Source organism: Castor canadensis, chromosome 8 (assembly GCF_047511655.1).
Source record: "Castor canadensis chromosome 8, mCasCan1.hap1v2, whole genome shotgun sequence".
NCBI lineage: Eukaryota > Metazoa > Chordata > Mammalia > Rodentia > Castoridae > Castor > Castor canadensis.
The window spans coordinates 108,777,290-108,796,133 of record NC_133393.1 but is presented as its reverse complement, the minus strand read 5'-3'; the positions used below and the strand labels follow the sequence as shown (position 1 = coordinate 108,796,133).

General features: G+C 35.4%; 1 protein-coding gene across 1 annotated transcript in view; it reads right to left on the bottom strand.

Moving 5' to 3' along the window:
• Positions 1–625: 625 nt before the first annotated feature.
• Positions 626–18,844, bottom strand: part of Rap1b (RAP1B, member of RAS oncogene family) — a 39,848-nt gene continuing 21,629 nt past the window's right edge. The window contains exons 2-8 of the mRNA XM_074083861.1: positions 11,150–11,232; positions 9,895–9,963; positions 8,836–8,892; positions 7,441–7,581; positions 5,619–5,762; positions 4,824–4,940; positions 626–1,956 (exon numbers count right to left, since the gene is read on the bottom strand). Coding sequence (XP_073939962.1) covers positions 4,854–4,940; positions 5,619–5,762; positions 7,441–7,581; positions 8,836–8,892; positions 9,895–9,963; positions 11,150–11,206 — 555 coding nt within the window. The 5' untranslated portion in view covers positions 11,207–11,232 and the 3' untranslated portion in view covers positions 626–1,956; positions 4,824–4,853. The remainder of the gene's footprint in view (positions 1,957–4,823; positions 4,941–5,618; positions 5,763–7,440; positions 7,582–8,835; positions 8,893–9,894; positions 9,964–11,149; positions 11,233–18,844) is intronic.

Sequence of the window (18,844 nt, the reverse complement as noted above, 5' to 3'; positions counted from 1 at the left end):
CTGACAGGACATTAGGCCTTTTAATACATGGAACTCTGAGAGTTAAATACGTAAGGATTAAGACTCTGTCGTAAAATGAATGCCTTTAATGTCCCATTCAAATAGCATGTATTTAGGAGATTAGCACATACCTGTACCACTAATTTACTATTCCAGTAACTGGTAAACACTATGAAGACATCTGAGTTAAGAGGTTCTTTACAAATTTTACAGAAGAATTTAATTATGGCAGGTAAAAGTCAAAGATATATCTTTCTCTAAAAAGAAAAGTAATACGTCAGTTGATTATCATCCAAAGATTTTTATAACCATAATATTCTAAGTGTAACTTCACTCTACATTGAAAAAATCCTTACTATAGAATCCAATTCTTCCTTCTTCACCACCCCAAAAAGCTACTGAACATTACCCAAAAGCATCTGTTCATAAATAATACTGCTTTACAAAATTCTTTTTCAAGGAAAAGATCAGAAGGTGGTTATGTGGATAATCAAATATCACATACACAAAAATAACCCAGAAAACAAAAAACCCTGACATCTTTCACTTATCATTCCTGTAATTAATCAGTTGAGTCTGATTTGCCCATGTCAAAATTATGAAGCCACACTGTTAAAATAACACCTTTTACATTTAAAAAGAAGGCAAACCCATATTTATTTACTAGCACTGTTAAAACATTACACAAAACACATTCAAGTGGCAAGTAATTATAATGCAAGCCCTTGCATGGCAATCCAAATTTATTGAACTACTGATGCTAAGTTATACAAAATTGCACCACTTTAATTAAGGCTTTTAGTTTACATTTGGCCACCTCAAAGTAGTTGTAACATTAGGTTGGTCAATTTAAATACTGTGGCTCCCTGTTGGATAGACACACAATCTTTACACCCAAACGTTAATGCATACAAAGCAACAAGGCATTGTTAAATAAATCAGCAATAGTTACTGCAAATTAGGCCTTGTGACCAAATTACACATGATTAAAATTACTTCCCACATTCACATCCACAGTACTCGTCCACCATTTAACATCTCAACCAAAACGTTACACATGTGAAACAATCACTAACAGGCAAAAATACTAAACCTGTATATTTGGTATTGCAAATACACTTATGCATGAGCAAGCAAGGGATTCACAGTGAGAATCTACAGCTGCAGAAGCCTGAAAATGATTTACAAAAACTGTTAAATCATTAAAAAACTGTTTGAAAATATACACTTCTTGTTGTAGACCCCCACTGTACACACAACTATAAACATTGTTCCCTATGTAAACAAAAAAGGAAACATATAAGGAGATTTGAAAAGTCTGGACATTTCCTTCCCAACAGATATTAAAGGCAACGTCTTTAATCTAAGACATTATACTGAAAGGACTATTATATTTTAAAGACAAGATCACTGTCTCCACAGGTTTTTGAAAAATTAAAAAAACTATATAGCTGTGTTAATCAAAGCGCTTATTTTGTACAATACAATGATAATGACCTTGAATTTAAAAAAAAAATTACAATAAGCTACAAGTATCAAAGAAGCAAGTTATCTGAAGTAGTCTATATAGGAGCTCTTTGGACTTTCTTTTATTATGCTAAAATAGTGGTGCTTTTTAGGATTTACATTATTGTACTCTCCAATACAAAGTATGGGGGTGTGTTAAAGTATACAGTACACCATTTTCATACATGTACAACATTGGTGGATGAAGAATGTCTCTTAGCAGTAATACTGGACGTAGCCTCTGGTTTTACCAGCTGCATACTGTAGGACTATTATATAAGTAAAAATCTCTCTTGTGATACTGGAAAGTGATTAGAATGTGCAAACTGATATAGTAGCTTTCATCCGCCTCTTAAAGGGTACCACCACAGGAAAGTCCATATAAGATGTTGGTAGGTTTAACAAAGTTGGAATGCTGGCACTGTTGAATTGGGCAACAGTTCTTCAGACCTGTCAAATGGAAAAAAATTAATCAGCTGAAAACAGTACACTGAAGATCCAAGGAAAAAAGACAATAGTGTAAAAGTGTTAGAAATGAATATACTACAGGTTCTTGCTCTAGTCATTCATTAGAAGGCACCACAATTTGTAGCAAAGACATTTTTATCTCTTTATTCCAAAAGGATGAAGTCTATGCAGCTTTCCTCTTCAAAGTGAGTGAAAATTCTTAGATACAAAAAAAGGAAACACAGACTGGAGGTGTGGCTCCAGCATAACAGCACCTGCTTTCCAAGTGTGAAACCCTGATTTCAAACTCCACTCCCAATTAAAATAAAAACAAAAAACAACTTTTGTGCAAATTTCTATATATTACCTTCCCAAGATTAAAAAGTAAAATAAATTAGATCAAAGGCCAGGCATGGTGGCTCACATCTGTAATCTCAGCTACACGGGAAGTGGAGATAAGGAGTGTGTTGGTTCTAGGCAAGCTAGGGCAAAAAGATCATGAGAACATATCAACCAACAAGCCAAGTGTGGTGGTATGTACCTGTCATACCAGCTATGTGGGTAGCATAAATAGAAATATCACTGTCCAGATTGTCTTGGACTATAACTTGAGCCCTATCCAAAAAATAACTAAAGGAAAAAGGTCTGGGGGGAAGGGCAGGTGGTGGCAAGTGATAGAGTACCTATCTCATAAGTGGAAGACCTCAGTTCAAATCCCAGTTTCATACCCTCCAAAATTAGGTTAAGTCAACTTTAGGATTAGAATTAAAAGATGGAGCTGGGTGCTGGTGGCTCATGCCTGTAATCCTAGCTACTCAGGAGGCAGAGATCAGGAGGTTTGAAGCCAGCCTGGGTAAATAGTTTGTGAAACCCTATCTTGAAAAAACCCTTCGCAAAAAGGGGCTGGTAGAGTGGCTCAAGGTATAGGCCCTGAATTCAAGGCCCCGTACCACGAAAAAAAAAAAAAAAGATGGCAATATTGGTAACAAAAATTGTAACAACTGCAGAATTACATCATTAAGTATAATGGATGTCTAAACCAGGGTTGCCAATAGCAGAAAATTAACATGTTTGCTTCCTTACTCTTGCAGTGAGAGTTGGTGAAAATCAAGTTCAGCGAAGTAGACAAACAGGATTTATTTCATGACAGTTCTTTACTGTTTTATAGTTGATGTATAGATTTCCTAATTCCAAATTCCATATTTATAGAGACTCACTTGTGTTTAGTGCAGCAGACTCTCACCATACAGCTGAGGCTGGCTTTGTGCCAAGTATGCAACACCATGCCTGGCAAGTAAGTGGCTTTTTACTGTTTTTTTTTTTTTGGAAACTTATAAGCTCTAGAAGGGTTGTTAATGTGGCTCCTGAACTAACTTTTTACAAATGCCTGTCTTGTTCAGATCTGACTCTGAATGAGGTTTGTAATCTAATTTTCTAAAACCCAGCAGACTGGATGTAGCAAACTGGAAAGGATGATGAAAGTGTGTGAGTTTAGGAACATGTGTAAAGAACAGTCATATAGTCAGCAATGAGGATCTACCACTACACAAAAGACCCTCAATGGACAGTTGGGACAAAAACTAAAAGACACAGAATTGAAGTGTTATCTATGGTAGCACAAGGCGATTTAGCATAGGAGAAAGGAGAGTCACAAATGTCAAAAATTCCTAAGGATAAGAGTGCAGTAAAATAGTGTTTTAATGATAACTGAATAGGAAAGCACTATCACTAGCAAACAGCAGCAGCTAATACTTGAGTGTTCACTATGTGCCATGAAGTTACCTAACTGCTTTACAACCATTAATCTCATTTAATATGATTGTTTTCAAAATCCATATAGATCTGTATGCTCAGTGTTCCTTTGCTCACGTCTGGGTTGTATTGATTCTCTCTGCCTGAGGAGCCCATCATTCCCAACATGGCTAACTTCTACTTGTCTTTAAATCTAAGCTTAACACATCCTATACTGACAGATTTCCTCTGAATCCTTAGTCCAGCAATACCAGGTTTGGTACACTGTTGTATCTTCCTACGGTACCCATAATGGCATAATGGGTAAGCCTGGACTCAAAAAACCAGCCAGGCTATTCAAATTCTGCCTCTGCTAGTCACTGACTGCAGGGCTTGAACAAGTAACACTCTTGTGGGCTGAGATGTAGCTCAGTGGTAGAGTGCTTACCTAGCACACATGAGGCCCTGGGTTCAATCCCAGCACCAAACAAACAAAACAACCAAGTAACACTCGTGTGCCTATTTCCTCATCTGAAATGAGGGCATAACAATACATTCCTCAGAGGCTGTTGTAAGAATTCAATTAGTCAAAATAGACAGTATTTAACAATGACGAGTACATGGTAAACATGTTAGGGGTTTTCATTATTAGTACTACACTGGATTTATTCTCTCATTACACTTATCACATCCTCCAATTCTTTTTCTTTGTTCTTTTTGAGACCCTTCACCACTGGGCATAGCACATTTTGTAACTGTTGCTTTTTTACCACACTTTAATTAACTTAATATAATTAAGAGGCAAGCAAAGAAGGCTGGTGTTGAGGGCCTCATGCATGCTAGGCAAACACTTAACCACTGAGTTACACTTTCAGCCCAGTACCAATCAGGGTATTAGTACATACTGAATGAACTAATTTAGAATACTCACTTTATGTGGAATACCTTACTTCTTGTGGTGACAGATAAATAATTATTTTAATTGATAGGATAGCATACTAACTCATGATATCTTAAAAAGTAACCATTTATTTTTCAGATTTAGCAAAAAAAAAAAAAAAAATCTGTAATTGCTTTCCAATAGAACGCCCTTAGTGAAATGGAGTGGTTAAAGTTAGAGGTAAGATAAATGAACATACCTGGCTCAGAGCTACAATACATTTAGTATATTAAAGCAGCTGACATGATGACTTTTTGCGGGCCTTCCCAGGCACTGGAGTTTTCCTGTTAATTTGCCGCACTAGGTCATAAAAGATCTGCAAACACATTATTATTATTTTTTAAATTCACAGGATGAAAAAAACCAACAAAAACAAAATGAAAAAACTAGAAATTTCCATGGATATAAACACACTCAGAAAGCAAATATTCTGTTAAGGAATGAGTGTAAAAACTAGAATTCTTACAAGTGCCACTTTTTTTTTTTTGTTTGTTTATTTCCTGGGAGGCTTAAAATTGTTCTCCCTGAAGCAAGTACTTTGTTGAAGGGCCTGCAGAGATGTTAATTTAGGTCAATTAGAACATTTATACAAAGAAAAAAAATTCTTTGCTCTTTTTTAAATCTTTCTATAGCCTTTGCTGTACAACATGACTTTAGGCCTCTTCAAGAATCATGTGGGTGTTTTTGAATTTTAGTCTTTTACATAATACTCTTTATACACTCAATGAGTTAGTCTGTCTTCCCCATGCTAATCTTCTGTATAGCCTTCCTTTATTTGTGATAAATTTCACTGTACCGGCATTTAATAACAAAACTGATATAGTGTTGTTACTTATTTGCATGCACATATTTAACAAGAATTTTTTTTTGCATGTAAGATCAATGTATCATCCTGAGTACATATTAACTTGGGGTTGTATTAGCACATTTTTTTTCATTAATTTTAAATGCTATGTTTCAAATAAAAAGCATTTTTAATTATATTTGACCATACCTCATTAACATTTATTTTTGATTTTGCAGAAGATTCTAAGAATGCACAGTTGTTCCATTGTCTTGCTAGATTTTGACCTTGTTCCTTTCCTACAACTCTTTCATCTTCCAAGTCACACTTATTACCAACCAGAATCATTGGAACCTAAAATGATATTTGTGAGGTAACATAAATAGGTAAGTGCACTATACAAATTCAAATAAAAAGAACTTTAAAAGTCAACCCCAAGAATTATTTTTTCCATGAGAAAAACATTAAATGTGTAATAAAATTCTCAGTTAAAATATGAAAGCCCTAACAAAGCTAATTTATAATACTTAAATATTAAATACTACTGTCAATTATTTCCAGTCTTTATATTCTTTTATTTGGAGATGTCAAATGATATCTCCAGAAGGAAATAAAGAGAAAGATTGAAAATTATATACATTAAGTAAAAATGAACATAACCTAGTTAATATAGATGGAAGTAAGAACCTTCGGCAAGAAATTTTTAGAAAACAAACTATGAGCCAGGAGTGATGGTACACACCTATAATCCCAAACTCTTGGGAGGATGAGCTCGGACTGCAAGTTTAAGGCCAGCCTGGGCTGCAAAATGATATCCTATCTCAAACAAATGCAAAAATGAGGTATGACCTATCTACAAAAGAGGGAAAAATTATACAACAATGTACTTGAAGAAATTTGGGGCCAGGTGCCAGTGACTCACTCCTGTAGTCCTACCTACTGGGGGCAGAAATCAGGAAGATCATAGTTTAAAGCCAGCCCAGGCAAACAGCGTGAGAAATCCTATCTCAAAAATTACCAAAACAAAAAAAGGCTGGCAGAGTGGCTCAAGTGGTAGAGTGCTTGGCGAGCAAGTATGAGGCCCTGAGTTCAAACCCTAGTACCATCCTCCCTCAGAAAGAAAGAAATTAGCTAGAATTTCTCAGTTTTCACATATAAGTTAAATAACTTAGTTCAGTAAGGACACTTAAACATCATGTGTTTAGATATGTGATGCTTGTAATTTTAAAAGAACACTATGGAAAAGGAATGCTTATTTTACCAAACTACTATTAACCATTTTGAAATTAGTTTTCTAAAGTACTTGCTGAGAAAAATCCCAACAGGAAAAACAAGACCTTTGGCTTTTTAGGAATATAGTTTAGTATTAAGAATTTAGTAAATACTTGCTTAATGCAACTGATGAAAGAAAGTATGTAAGTTCTCTCCAAATTCTGCTGTTTCAGAAGTACAGAAAAAGGCAGCATTTACCATGGATGTCTCTCAACTCTCACAACATCAGCTATAATTAAAGTATAATACAATGGTTCTTGAAGTGTGGTGCCCGGGTCTGCAGCATCAACACCAGTTGGAAACTTAAGAGATGCAAATTCTTGGAGCAGGGGCATGGCTCAAGTGATACGGTGCCTGTCTCGTAAGTGTGAGGCCTTAAGTTCAAAACCCCACTATCATGACCACAATAAATAAATAATAAACAAATAAATAGGTTTAACATTTACTTTTACAAGATAAAGGAGGGAATTTCTCACTATCTGTATGTACATATTTAAAAACATGTATAAGCATTTAAAGGTTTATTTTTGCCTTCCAATAAAAAGCTTCTGAAAAGCAAACTCCTCATACATGAACTTTAAATTGAGTATAAATTTAATCTTAAAATTGAACACCAATTAAGTCTAATTGTAAGCACATATGTAAATATCACAATGTATCTCCTTGTACAACTATTACATGTTAATAAAAAATTTTAAAAATTGAATATCGTTGTAATAGGGGTTTTGAAATAAACATATTTATTAGGAAGTCAGCTTACATCATCAGTGTCTTTAACTCGAAGAATCTGTTCTCTTAGATCTTGTAAATCATTAAATGTAGACTGTGCTGTGATGGAATAAACTAAAGCAAAGCCTTGTCCATTTTTCATGTACAAATCTCTCATTGCTGTAAATTGTTCCTACAGAACAAAGAAAGATTAAGAAACAGGAATGTTTTGACAGCTGATCTGACAATTTTCAAAGTCTATAATTACAGCTCAGTGAAGAATATTGCAGTATTAAGTAACATTTCTCAAAATTATAGATCATGGAAATACATTATTGAATAATCGGTATTTCAGGAAATAGGTTTTTTTTTTATTTAAAAATAATACACCAAAGATATACACAATACATATTCTCAAGTGGAACAAAAATATCCTGTTTCTAAGAGCTACTTAATAACAGTTTTTTTTTAACATGCAGTGTTGAACACCCTAATCTTATCCCCAAGTTATAGTAGCTCACAGTGCTCTTATTCCAGCATGCTTACCCTCATCTTACCATTTTCCTACACTCAACCCTTCACTAGATTATGAGCATTTGAGGGTTACAAGATAGTACCTGGCATGTATCAGACACTCAACTACGAGCTGAATGCATAACTACAATCAAACTCTTCCCTTTACTTCTTGATACCTACAAATCTATTTAGCTGCTGGTCTGGACAGAGCCTGAGTATTCCCCAAGGCTTTGTGCATCAAAATTTAATCCCCATATATTAAAAGGTACCAAGAGGTTGGAATCTTAATCCTATGATGTTGAGAGGTGGGCCTTTGGGATGTGATTAGGATTAAAGTCATTAGGGTAGAGCCCCCATGATTGTATCCTGCTGGCTTTATAAAGCAGAAGGAGAGACCTAGAGATGCATATTTCCTATTTCTTGCCATGTGATGCTATGTGCTAGTTACCTCAGAAGAAGGCCACCACCAGAATCCTCCTAGACCCTGTAGCTCCAGAAATGAGAGCCAAAATAAACCTCTTTTTATGAAGTAAGCCAGCTTTAGGTATTTTATTATAATAACAAAAGAGCTAATACACTGACCTGTACACACTTGGGAGGAAAGACACAAATCAAAACATTTCAGTCACTAAGGAATGAGTTTATGTTCCAAGTATTTTTGACATTATTTTTAATGCACTAATATAGTTTTAACAGTACTAGTGAGACCATGAAAAATTTTACTGTATCAATGTTTCAAAATTCTTCAATAACTGATCCATTCTAGTTACAAAGTATAATATTAAAGCAGAACTCATGAGAATAAGAAAAACAGCTTTAAGAATTAATACAAGTAGTACTTAAGCTTAACTAATATTTACCTATAGAATAATAGCACATATAAAGTTGATATTGTACAAGCTGTAATACTTTGGTGATTTGTTTTACATACCGTTCCTGCAGTATCCAAAATTTCAAGCATACACTGTTGTGCATCTACTTCAACTTGCTGAGGAAAAAGTTAAAATATACCTTTATTTTTATGTATGTAAGACTACTTAAATATACACAAAAGTACATTAAAAACAAAGGCATACACAGACACACACACAAAAAACACAAAGGCACATATTATGGTAACTTTGCAAAGTAGTAGTAGGTACTTTAGCAAATAAAACAGGAGAAAAACTACTAAGCCATAAGCTTCAAAGACCCCCAAATTCTAGTAGGTATAAATCTGTGTCAAGATTCAGTTTCAATATGAATCACTTAGCACTAATTCTACAGAAGAAATGATTTCAAAATACCTCAAATAAATCCAACAGTAGTTCCAAAAATATCAGCAGCTATTTTGTCTATCAACTATATCTATCATAATACTTTAGATATGCCTTCATTTGTCTAGATAACTACATTATCTCACCATATTGGAATTGATTTCTGTTGGCAAGGAAGCAGTGCCATAGCTATAAAATTACATATTCCTGCAACACCTTTCCACCTAATATTTCCTAGGAAAAAAGGTTTTTTAGAATTAGAAGTAGAAGGAAAAAAGAGTACTTCTGCCTCACAGCTGGGGTGAGGAAAAACAATTTCTGCACAACACTGGGAACCAGACTGGTTGCTACATAAAGACAGGGAGACAACTCTCTCACTACTAAATTAAAAATGTTTGTATGTCATTTTATTGTCATGCTGTGTTAGTGGACACAGGAATTTACCTTTCTATTGTTAGCAGTGGAACTTTCTTGAGGAGGTAGTAGGTAGTAAGGTTAAGGAGACTTCTGCACACTTATCTCTAGGTTAACAAAAGCAGGTAGCTTGAAAGCAATCAGTCTTTCTAGCAGGTGAAGGTAAGGAACATGGGGTTGCCACTTGAAATTGATGGCCTGGCTTTATTTTCTAAATTGATTACCTCTTTATCTGACTTTGTACACAACAGTCAATGATTATAAAAGTAAAAACAAATACTTATATTAAAATCAAAAGGCCTTTTTAAAGTAACATATACCTTTCTATAAGAATCTTCTATTGTAGGATCATATTTTTCAACAAAAATTCCTTGGACAAACTGTACAGTCTGAAAAAAAAATTCACATACTGTTATACTTCTAAAGAAAATAACAAATCCCAATCTGTAAACTTTAAACTACAGGTGACCCTCTGCGCATCTGTGGGTTCCACATCCTCAGATGAATAAATCAAGGATCAAAAATGTTGGGGTTGATCTGGGCGCTGGTGATTCACGCCTGTAATCATAGCTGCTTGGGAGGCTGAAATCAGGAGGATCATGGTTCAAGGCCAAGGTGGGCAGACAGTTTGTGACCAACCCCCCTACCATCTCCAAAACAACTAGAGCAAAATGGACAGGAGTGGCTCAACTGATAGAACACCTGCTTTGCAAGCATCAAGCCCTAGGTTCAAACCCCAGTCCCACTAAACAACAATAAGAACAAAAACCCCCAAAACGTTGGGGGTGATGGTAAACAGGCCACAATGCATTTATTCTGATTATGTACAGACTTTCTTGTCATTAACTAAACAATGCAACTATTTATATAGCATTTATATTGCAGTAGGCATTATAATTCTGTGTAACATACACACACATGCAGTCAGTACATCTTCCTATTACTTTAGATACAAATGAAAAAATGACTCATGCAGTATTACATACACTTCTCAGTTTAATCCAAGCATGTCAAATTCTGTGGTAGGTGGTCACTTTCAGTGACTAAGTAAGATGGTTTATCTCACTAGGGAGAAAGCGGTCAATCTGTTCTTGTAGGACTTTGCTAAACTAAACTACTCAAAATGATTTCCTGGAAGTCTCTCCCTATTCCCCAACCATCACTATACCAAGTTGTTTCTTCATTTCTTCATTCTTCTATACCATTCCAGAATGCTGAAAATATGGCCACTAAAATGATGTAAAACTAGGTAATTTTTATAGCTCTTTTTTTTTAAACACTGATTATATAGTATTAGTCTGCTCACAAGGAAACAAACAAACAAAATTCATTCTTATCTGGTCCCAAAATGTAAACAGACACATACTTATATGCTCTCACATCCGTGCCCAAACTATATTCAGCATACCTCAAAGATGATCCAACCAGACATGACTAAAATTTGGCTAAAATTACAAGAAAAATATATTACTTCTAAAGTTATTTTCGGATTTCACCTTAACAAGTAAAGGAAAAAATCAAAACTTAAAATTCAATAGAGAAAAAGGTCTTTATGGTTGAGTGAGAATGACTTACCAGAGCAGATTTTCCAACACCTCCTGAGCCAAGAACGACTAGCTTATACTCACGCATGATGCAAACTTGTCAAAACCTAGTACCTTATTAAAGAAAAGAGAATTCATTAGTAAAGTCTTAGTATTTATGTATTTCTTATATAAATAAGACATTCAAGCCTAGCAGATTTATTTGAAATGATTACTAGACCATACTAATATGGAGTACTAAATAAATAAACTTACTATAGAATTATAGATGTGACTTGCAGCCTATCCTAATTTTAATTAGAATAAAATATTAAGAAAAAAAGGAAGTTGAAAAATATCACAAAAGTGTATTCTCATTACAAGATGACATGTCCACTCCTCTTCAAAACAATAAGAAACACAAACATCCTATAAACCATCTGGAACCATGAACCACAAGAACCAGAAGTAACTGAGTGCAGAGAAAAACCCCATGAACAAAACAGACAAAAAATTCTGTCCCCACTGAGCTAATGCTCTAGGAAGACAAATGGGATAGGATAGGGACTACAAAAATATCAGCTAAGCATGGTGGTACATGCCTGTAATCCCAGCACTCAGGAAGATGAGGCAGGAGGATCACAAGTTTGGAGGCCAGACTGGGCTACATAGTGAGACCCTGTCTCAAAAAAAAAAAAAGTTTTAATGAAACAGCTGTCCCATCCTTTCACCTCTGTGTTGTGCAAAGTTTCTTTCATGCCATCACAGCAGAGTTCAGGAGTTACAACAGCAACGAACTAGTTGGAAAAGTCTAAAATATGTACTGTTTGGCCAACCACTGGGATAGATGAACGGTAAATTAATTAGCAGAGGAAGAAGACCAAATAGTACAATATCAGTACTGATATCAAATCCCAGTACGTACACACACACACACACACACACACACACACACTCTCCTTAAGTGTATGTGTGGGGAAATAGACAGGGAACCTGAAAATGGTCTCGAATTACAAGCAGAATTGAAGAATATGACTTTCTACCTTCTGTAGTCAAAAACTCTGTGTTCAGTATAATGAAAATGTGGCTATCAAGCAAAAAAAAAAAAACGAAATAAAAGCCGCCCATAATAAGGCTTTCTATGAATTTTTAGTATACTAAGGATAAATAGAAGATTCTAAAAATTTCCAGGATGGTAGACTACCTGAGAATGAAAAGCTCTCACACTGCTGGAAAAAACAAAATAGTCAGTAGTAATATCACAAAAGTAGCTACCAGACAGATTTTAATCAAGAAATGATAGTTCTTTCATGGTAACAGGTCCAGAACTGGCTTAAACCAGCTTTAATCAACCAATAACAAGTTGCATCAGTGAACATGCTTCTGCAAACAAACCAATTAGCAATGGCCCTTTATTTCTGGAAAAAAACAAAAAACAAACAAACAAAAACAGCCTATAAAAAAGAAGGAACTCATTTCATTGAAAAACATCTGAAAGCCAACCAATCAACACCTGTCTCATTTGAGTGACAGTGCTTCTTCAGTTAACATTAAATCATTCCTGCCTTTTAAAAAACTCAATGAAAATTTAAAAAAATAGGAAAAAATGTAAAAAAATCACTTCTGTCTCTGGAAGTTTGCTGATCTTTAAACTTTGGAATTCCCCCCAATTCTGTAAAAACCAATAGTCTGCTCTGCAGAGGAGACATTTATGTTTAAGTCATCAATAACTTCACTTGTAGATTTTGTTTCTGATATACAATATTAACTCCTGTCCTCTCACAGTTGACTTAAGATCCTCATTTGGCATCATTCCAAATGGGTGTACTGGATGGTTCTTCATGTCCAACTTCTTTGAATTTGCTATCAAAAGAGTCAGTCCCGACATTGATGGGAGTTCCAATTTGAATCTGGTCATCCTAAGATTTGTGACCAAGTAAGTCTTTGTATAGGCAATTAGGCTTTTGGTTTTCATTTGGAGTTATACCATTTGGTTAATATTTTTGTCACTGGCTGTTTATCTACTTGTGAAAAGTTTTATCATATGAGTTTTGTTTTGGCCTGGGTGTCTTATTTCCAGAATAAGGGGGTGCTACCTCATAGGGAATAGATGGAAACATAAATTCGATAACCCTCCAATCCAATTCAAACTGGCTGGGCTCAAGCACAGAAGGTTGAAGATGAGTAAAACTAGGAATCAATTTAGGCAAAACTGATTGCTCAAACTGCATTTGAGGTCACCTATAAAACCTTGATGATGGTAATTACTGTCTTATTAACTTATAATCATTTTGTTTGGTCCATTATCATAATGTTAGTACCTGTAAGGCTATTGATTACATGGTCTCTTTCTCACATTTGTCTAGTCAGGGAACCTGAAGACATATTAGGATACACTTATTTAAAAAATTTAAGCATTCAAAATATTTTAATTTATGGAAATACTTTATATCCCATGAAACAGTAGACCTTAAGAATTAAAAGAGCTGGGCACCAATGGCTCATGCCTGTAATCCTAGCTACTCAGGAGACAAGAGATAAGGAATATTGTGGTTCAAAGCCAGCCCAGGCAAACAGTTCACAAGACAATATCTTAAAAATACCGATCACAAAAATGGTTGGCTGTGTGGCTCAAGGTGAAGGGCTGAGTTCAAGCCCCAGTACCTCAAAAAAAAAAAAAGAAAGAAAGAATTACATGAGTTTTGATATATGTTAACACCCAAGTAACCCATAAAAACACCTCTCATTAAGATTTAAAATATTGCAGCTGGGCGCCAATGGCTGCGATCAGCAGAATCGAGAAGAGCCGAACCAAAGAGTTCATGAGATGACCAGCCCCCCATCTACAAATAACCAGAGCAAAATGGGCTGCAAGCATTGCTCAAGTGGTAGAATGCCTGCTTTGCAAGTGCAAAACCCTAAGATCAAACCCCAGTTCCACCAAAAAAAGAAAAAGATTGGGAGACTGGGCTGGTGAAGTGCTCAAATGTTGAGTACCTGCCTGGCAAATACAAGGCCTTGAGTTCAAATCCCAGTACTATTAAATAAACAAATAAATAAAATATTTCCATCACTCAGTTCCAATGTGCCTCTTCTCAAATAATTATGCCAAGGCACTTTCCTTAACTATAGTAACTGTTTTCTTGTCATGTGTTTGCACTGTCAAAGTCAGAACCCCTCTCCCATGCTGTATCAACTTTCAAAATACAATCTTAAACTTTTGCACTTACATGATTAATGACAAGGATGTGTTTAACTGGAGTTAACAGCCAATTTTTCAATTATCATAATTAATACTTTAAGAGGAACTATAACTATAGAAAAAATTATGAGGCCAAATACCATTCAATAATCAACTGGTATCCTGGGGCCTCAAAAGATAAATGACTAACATAATCTCCTCTGCTGAAACCTTTGGGAACCTACTACTCTCCTTGAATTATTCTATTTACATTAACCACATCAGCTCTTCGATCCCTGCTGCTTCTCAGTCCCCTTACCTGTGAAGGAATAATTTACATCACACAATGGCTTCTTGGATTTCCTAGAGCAGAAGGCAGATCTGTAGAAACTGAATTTAAATTAATGCTAGTCTAGAATTTAGTAGATAGTTATACTACTTAAGGATTTTCCTAAATCTCCAGAAGACTGTCAAAAATGGGCTGCAGACTTTAAAAATTTCTTAGATACTTAAAATATCAGAGATGTATCTAGTAGCCCCTCAATATAAGGAAGTGGTTAAAAGCAGCAGAAAGAAAACCAGGAGACTTATGTAATGCAGCATATTTTAAAAACTGATATTTAGAAAATGAGAACATATATAAGAAATAAAACTATTTTAGAAGTCTCTTAGTGGTAGATTGGTCAAGATTCAAAATTGTAAATGAAAGAAAAATTACTTGATAAAAATAAAATAAAATTCACTTCAGGAAACTCAAAAAATACTTTGTCACAGACCCGATAACTGAGGCAAAAGGAAACATACCTTTTTTTGGGTAAATGGACTTAGACTTGAAATAGTAAATTTAAAAATGGAAAACTGCTCACTTACAAATGGCTAAGATTTTCAGAGAGCCTTACAAAGAAAACATTCTAGAAAAATAAACACAATAAAAAAAATTAAACCAAAGGTCACTGTTTCTAGGAAACAGAAGCCTATAGATGAGGACACAAAAAAAACTGCAAACAGAAGTAACAGGGAGAACGATGTTTCATGTTTACTAAGAAAAACAAAAATATAAAAATCTGTGCAAGACTGCTCCAAGGGCAACACAAGCACCCAAGTCCTCATCCTTCCTACTGAGGGTAAGGGTGGGACTGACGACACATATTCACAAGCAATCTTTTGAGAGTGATAGAAGTGTTCTAAAAACTGGTTGAAGTGCACATCTGCATAAATTCACTAAAACCCCAAAACACAACACAACTGATGGAATCAACATAAAATCACCATTTAAAATATTAAATATAAAAAGTAAGTATTTTGGAAATCACCTTTCTGATTTCTTTTCCTGCTAGGCACTGATGGCTCACACCTGTAATCCTAGCTACTCAGGAAGCAGAGATCAGGAGGATTGCATTTAGAAGCCAGCCCCAAACAAACAGTTCGTGAGACCCTATCTTGGGGAGGGGGGCAGAAAAATCACAAAAAAGGGCTGGCAGAGTGGCTCAAATGCTAAGAGCACTTGGCTAGCAAGCATGAGGCCCTGAGTTTAAACCCCAGTGCAGCAAAAAAAAAAAAAAAAAAAAAAAAGTATTTCCATTTCACAAATAAAAGTGGCCAAATAGGTTGTGGGAACTTCTTTTGTTTTTTTGAGACAGTGTCTTGGTATATAGCCTAGGCTACCCTGAAACTCATAATCATCTCCTAGCCTCAGCTGAGTGGTGAGATTATAGGCATGCACCATTACATCTGGATGAAATCGCATTTCTGGAGGGCAGTACTGACATTTGAACACAAGGCCTCAGGTTTCCCAGGCAGGCACTCTACAGCTGAGTATGTTCTTGGCTTTAATAAGCAGCTTTCTAACAAGGGACACTAATAAGTGGGTAATACGATAGCTATTACATTAATCTTTTTATCAGTTCTCTTACATGGATTAAGCCACCAAAATATTTTTACTTAATTCTGAAAAATGCCAATGTTTGTTTGATTCCTTAAAACAATTTCAAAAACCTCGAAAGTACAATAGTCAAGATTATGAACCAATACTTATTTTTCAATAGACGTATTTTATTTTTTTTTCCTTATGGTGCTAGGGATCAAACCTACAGCCTTGTGCACACTAGGCAAACACAACCACTGAGCTATACTTCCAAACTCCTTTATTTTTCAAATTTCTACTTTCTATTATATATCATCCTTGAAAAACTGCTTAAAGTTTTTAAGACTGAGATAACAAATCTGACTGGCAACAGCCATTAGCAGTTCCATTTTTAGGGTTGTGTGGTTTCAGTTTTAGCAGAAAAGTCAACTCTGACCAATAGGGTAATGCCTGTCATTTGCTTGGGGGGAGGGAAGGGAGAATAGTGGCACCTGTTTATGAGCTGCAAGAATGCCTTCCTGTTCAAGTGCTGATCCAAGTTAAAATGAGCTCTTTGAGACCTGTGGATGTTTTAAAATTTTATGACTGGGGAGTTATATTTCAAAGGGATCTGTGATGTCTATTATTTGATATATTGAAACTAATTGCTCTCTTTCATAGAGTCCCAATTTTCACAGCATAGATTAGTGGTTAATGACATCTAACTTTCAAATCCTGGTTTTGCAAGGGGATTGGACTTTCAGCACATGATAAAAGCGAGAGCACACAAGGGAGGGGTGAGGATAGGTAAGACACCTAAAAAATTAGCTAGCATTTGTTGCCCTTAACGCAGAGAAACTAAAGCAGATACCTTAAAAGCAACTGAGGCCAATAGGAAAAGGGGACCAGGAACTAGAGAAAAGGTTAGATCAAAAACAATTAACCTAGAAGGTAACACACATGCACAGGAAATTAATGTGCGTCAACTCCCTGTATAGCTATCCTTATCTCAACCAGCAAAAACCCTTGTTCCTTCCTATTATTGCTTATACTCTCTCTTCAACAAAATTAGAGATAAGGGCAAAATAGTTTCTGCTGGGTTTTGAGGGGGTGGGAGGGAGAGGAAGGGGGCGGAGTGGGTGGTAAGGGAGGGGGTGGGGGCAGGGGGGAGAAATGACCCAAGCCTTGTATGCACATATGAATAATAAAACAATAAAAAAAAATACTGGTTTTGTATAATCTTGGGCAACTCATGAACTCCTTAGAGCCTTACTTTCCTTACAGGTGAAATGGAGACAGTAATACCTACATGACAAAGTGTGTGATGGATATGAAGTATGTAAAGTTTGTCAGAACAAGTATTAGTTGGTTTTATTCATTGCTATTATCTCCAGAACTAAAACAATGCCTGGAATATAGTATGTGCTCAATAAAGCAAGAAAAGACACGTAATTTCTCAAAACTCACTGGCATGGTACTTTACATATTGTAATGCTCAATAAAAGACAACTTTAAATAATAATAATAATAACAATGGTCTCAGCTGCAATCCAACAGAGTGAAGCAGAATTGCTGTTCCCTCTGTTGGGAATCACTGCTGTTCAGTAATGGGTTGGGGATGTGGCTCAAGCTGTAGAGCACCTAACCAGCAAGCAAGGGGCCCTGAGTTTGTTCAAACCCATCTAAAAAGAATGTAAACAAGGAATTGAATCGTATTGCTTTTGTTGTGTAACTTCTACATCAAGCAGGCACTTGCATCAATATAAGAGGCAGCATGATTCACATCACCTCTCCAATAATCTAAGATTACAGATGAGGTAATTCCACTGTTAAAAAGTGAAACATTTTTCTAAAATTTTTCAATGCATAAATACTTCTACTATTTCTTTGAAAAAATTCTTCTTGGAGGTGGGCGAGCTCAGTGGTAAAATGCATGCAGAGGGGATTTTTAGCATTATGTCATTTACATTTACTTATCACAGGAAAATTATTACATGCCTAAGGCATAGGAGTTTTAGACCCTCATGTCACTACATTTAAAGATTTGAGATGCTTCATTTGTGTTACTACCTACCAGGAACCTGAGCAATGAAAGTTAATTGATGGCTTACATCTTGCTATTATTTCTTGCAAAATACCCGGGCAATAAACATTTACTTATTTTAAAGTAATTTATTACATATTCTACAACTTTCTCCATTTACTTTACAGACTATAGCTATGCTTGCACTAGTCCTTTTCCTTAATCAATTTAAGAAGTTTTTTAATTCTAGTCAGAGTAAATTATAGCAATGACCTCCTAGGACTCAGTTTCCAGTGGCTGCTTCATAACTTCTTAAAATGAAAGTGGGCAGGGGCAGAGGGTAGAGACAATCATATTCTACACTAAGTTCAATACATTTGGAATTGTTCTAAGAGCGGGGAAGGTGGAAAAGGGACAAAGATGGAGGGGGTAAATCTAACTAAGATATATTGTAAGCATATCTGTAAATATCACAATGTATCTCCTGCACAACTATTATATGTTAATAATAAAAAATAAATTTTGGGCTGTAGGATGGCTCAAGTGGTAACAGTGCATGCAGAACAAACACGAAGCTGAGTTCAAACCCCAGTATTGCCAAAAAAAAAAAAAAAAAAAAAAAAAAAAAGATTAAGCTCAACAAATTTATTTAAGACATTTCACCAACCAAATTAGCTGGCATTTTCACAAAAATACAAAG